Genomic DNA, 3,080 nt, shown 5'->3' with positions numbered 1-3,080 from the left:
TGGTGGTGGACATGGTGGTGGACATGGTGGTGTTGATGGACGTGATGGTGGTGGACATGTTGGACGTGGTGGACATGGTGGTGGACGTACAGCTCATTCTTCTTTGGCTGTTGTTTCCCAGGGGACATCTGGACCTGACCCCACCACCGTCTTCGTGGACATGAGAGCGTTACGTCACGACAGGTGAGTGGGAGATTAAATCACTGATTGGTCGATCAGAGTTATCACAGTGGTGATGAATCCAAGATAATACAGGGCGCCCCCTGCTGGCTGCATTAGTAAAAAGCTGTTAGAACAGCTGTGACGTTTGAAAACAAAATTTTCTTTTTTTTTTTTCTTTCACAGAGTCAGACTAGTGGAGAGAGGATCACCTCACAGTCTGTCACTGATGGAGTCTGGGAAGGTGTGTGTGTGTGTCAGCGTGTGTGTGTGTGTGTCAGTCAGCATGACACTCATTCGGCCTCTTGTTATTGTGTGTGTGTGTGTGTGTGTGTGTGGTTCTCTTCTCTCAGATTCTTCCTGGAGTCAGGATCATCATCGCAAACCCAGAGACTAAAGGACCAATGGGAGAGTCTCACCTGGGAGAGGTGACCAATCACAGTCCACCTAACACTTGACTTCATTATGTCTGAGGATGATCTTGAGAGTGTGTGTGTGTGTGTGTGTGTGTGTGTGTGTTGGCAGATCTGGGTCCACAGCGCTCATAACTCCAGCGGTTACTTCAGCGTGTACGGAGACGAGCCTCTTCAGTCCGACCACTTCAACTCCAGACTCAGTTTTGGTGACACACAGACGGTCTGGGCCAGGACGGGTTATCTGGGCTTCCTGCGTCGGACTGAACTCACCGACGCCAGCGGGGGTCAGTACCAGACCAGAGCAGATGAGAACAGAGAACAGGATTTGACTAATGTCTGCTGATTATTGAGCGTGCGTGTGTGTGTGTGTGTGTGGTTATTGAGCGTGTGTGTGTGTGTGTGTGTGTGTGTGTGTGTGTGCGCAGAGCGCCACGATGCTCTGTACGTGGTCGGAGCTCTGGAAGAAGCCATGGAGCTCAGAGGGATGAGGTATCACCCCATTGACATTGAGACGTCGGTCATCAGGACACACAGGAGCATCACTGAGTGGTGGGAGGATATGACATCACGGCGTTGTGTCCAAGTGTACCAATCCAAGAATCACGCTCACACTGTTCTTCGTGGTTTGGTTTTCAGCGCCGTGTTCACGTGGACCAACCTTCTCGTGGTGGTGGTGGAACTGGACGGCTCAGAACACGAGGCTCTGGACCTGGTTCCTCTGGTCACCAATGTGGTTCTGGAGGAGCATTACCTCATCGTGGGCGTGGTGGTGGTGGTGGACATTGGCGTGATACCCATCAACTCCCGTGGAGAAAAACAACGCATGCACCTGCGCGACGGCTTCCTGGCTGACCAGCTGGACCCTATTTATGTTGCCTACAATATGTAGCGCCCCCCACTGGCAGTCATGTATATAGGACTATTCAGGAAAGAAAAAAATAGAACGCACATGACTTTTATTCTGAGGCTGCATTTTCGTAACAGCAGGAGAAAGGCTTTTTCGTTTTGTTCTCAGAGCTGTGCTGATCCGAGGCTCAGCTCCGGGTGGATGTCATCAGTTTTTGTCCTCATGAACAAAAGATGGAGTTCCCGTAAGGTCTGCTGTTCAGAAGCAAATGAGGTTTTGAAAATGGTTTCTCTGAGGCAGAAGGAGACAGTCATCAGCGTAGAAAAGATTCTGTCGTTAAACAGAAGAAAAACCTCTGGTTACTTTAAAAGCCGTCCTTTTTTACATTTTTACAACATCAAACTTTTAATACAGGAATGGCCCACCGGGGGTGCCGTGGAGTCTTGTAGGTACTCGCTGGTTTCTATCAGTGCTAAATCAACAGGTTAACGACGGTAAACCTGCCGTGACCACCTGTGCTTCAACACACAGTGGGGCGCTTCATATCATGTAAGTATGTAAAAACTGATTTAATTTATTTTGTCAGTCTTTAGGGGAAGTCTTTGAGAAAGTTTTACTCGAGAGTCTCTGGTAATATATATGTACAGAAAGGTGAGAAATACAGGAGACACTGTGAAAGGATGGGAACTTCTGTCTGAAATGATCAGGTCCACACACCAAAAAAACCTTTTGTTTGTTTCAGATCTTCAGTCGACCCAAATCAGAACAGAACAGGGAGGACAGTTTCAATCCTTTTTTTCCCCACAAAGTTTTTAAAACTAGTTTTAAATTTTTAGTTTTCAGAGTAAACGGCACTTTTGTTTCTCACACTTTCTTCAACTTTTCATCAGATGTGTTTTTTTTTTTTTTTCAATTGATTTAGTTTTTCAGTCAAATGATAAATATTTCCTGTTTAGACCACAAAGATTTGGTCCAATTATTTTTTTATGTCTGGAAACATTTTAATAAAATTGTGTGGAATTAAAAGAAATGTTTGTGTGTCGTTACTGTGCTGTACTACTAGCAATAATGTAAGTCTTATATAGCCTAATTTAACGTTTGCTAGCTACAAATCTAATTGTATAGATCAGTGTTTCCCAAACCTTTTTTTTTCTGGTGACCCATATTTTGAATGTCACAAACCTTCGCGACCCCAGTCAGCAGACATTATTCGTAAAACTCCTGGGAAACATGATGCGAGACGACCCAAAAAAAAAAAAAATCTGTTGTGACCCACCTGAGGGTCGTGACCCAGTCTTTGGGAAACAATGGTATAGATGCAGAGAAATATAGTATAAAGAAAACATTTATTGTCTAATATGTTTGAGAATTTTATTTGATGTGTTATTTAACTGAAATGGGGGAGGAAAAAGGACAATGTTTCTGTTTTTGGTTAAAAAAAATAAGTAAGTGGCTGTTTTATGATAAATGCGCCACAATTTCTAAGAATCATATCGACGATTTAAAAGGCCAGTCCTGCCCGCCGGTGGGTGCAGTTTTGCGTCACCACTGGAGGTCTCTAGTGAGGCCCTCTGTGTTTACCTCCAGCGCCGCCGCCGTCGCCGCCGCCGCCGCTGAACCCCGGCCAGCCCGCGCCCCGCCACCCCCCGCCGCGACAA

The 3,080-nt window shown here is 45.8% G+C and overlaps 1 protein-coding gene across 1 annotated transcript in view; it reads left to right on the top strand.

Moving 5' to 3' along the window:
• dip2cb (disco-interacting protein 2 homolog Cb) overlaps window positions 1-2,512 on the top strand; it is a 32,641-nt gene extending 30,129 nt beyond the window's left edge. Inside the window, 6 exon segments of the mRNA XM_008335060.3 lie at window positions 122-183; window positions 346-403; window positions 513-587; window positions 685-859; window positions 1,001-1,124; window positions 1,212-2,512. Of these exon segments, the coding sequence (XP_008333282.2) occupies window positions 122-183; window positions 346-403; window positions 513-587; window positions 685-859; window positions 1,001-1,124; window positions 1,212-1,464 (747 nt within the window). The 3' untranslated portion in view covers window positions 1,465-2,512.
• Window positions 2,513-3,080: the final 568 nt, after the last annotated feature.

The sequence above is a fragment of the Cynoglossus semilaevis genome, chromosome 20, assembly GCF_000523025.1.
Source record: "Cynoglossus semilaevis isolate Cse_v1.0 chromosome 20, Cse_v1.0, whole genome shotgun sequence".
Taxonomy (NCBI): Eukaryota; Metazoa; Chordata; class Actinopteri; order Pleuronectiformes; family Cynoglossidae; genus Cynoglossus; species Cynoglossus semilaevis.
Note: the sequence above shows the minus strand (reverse complement) of the source record. Positions and strands in the feature narration are given on the sequence as shown.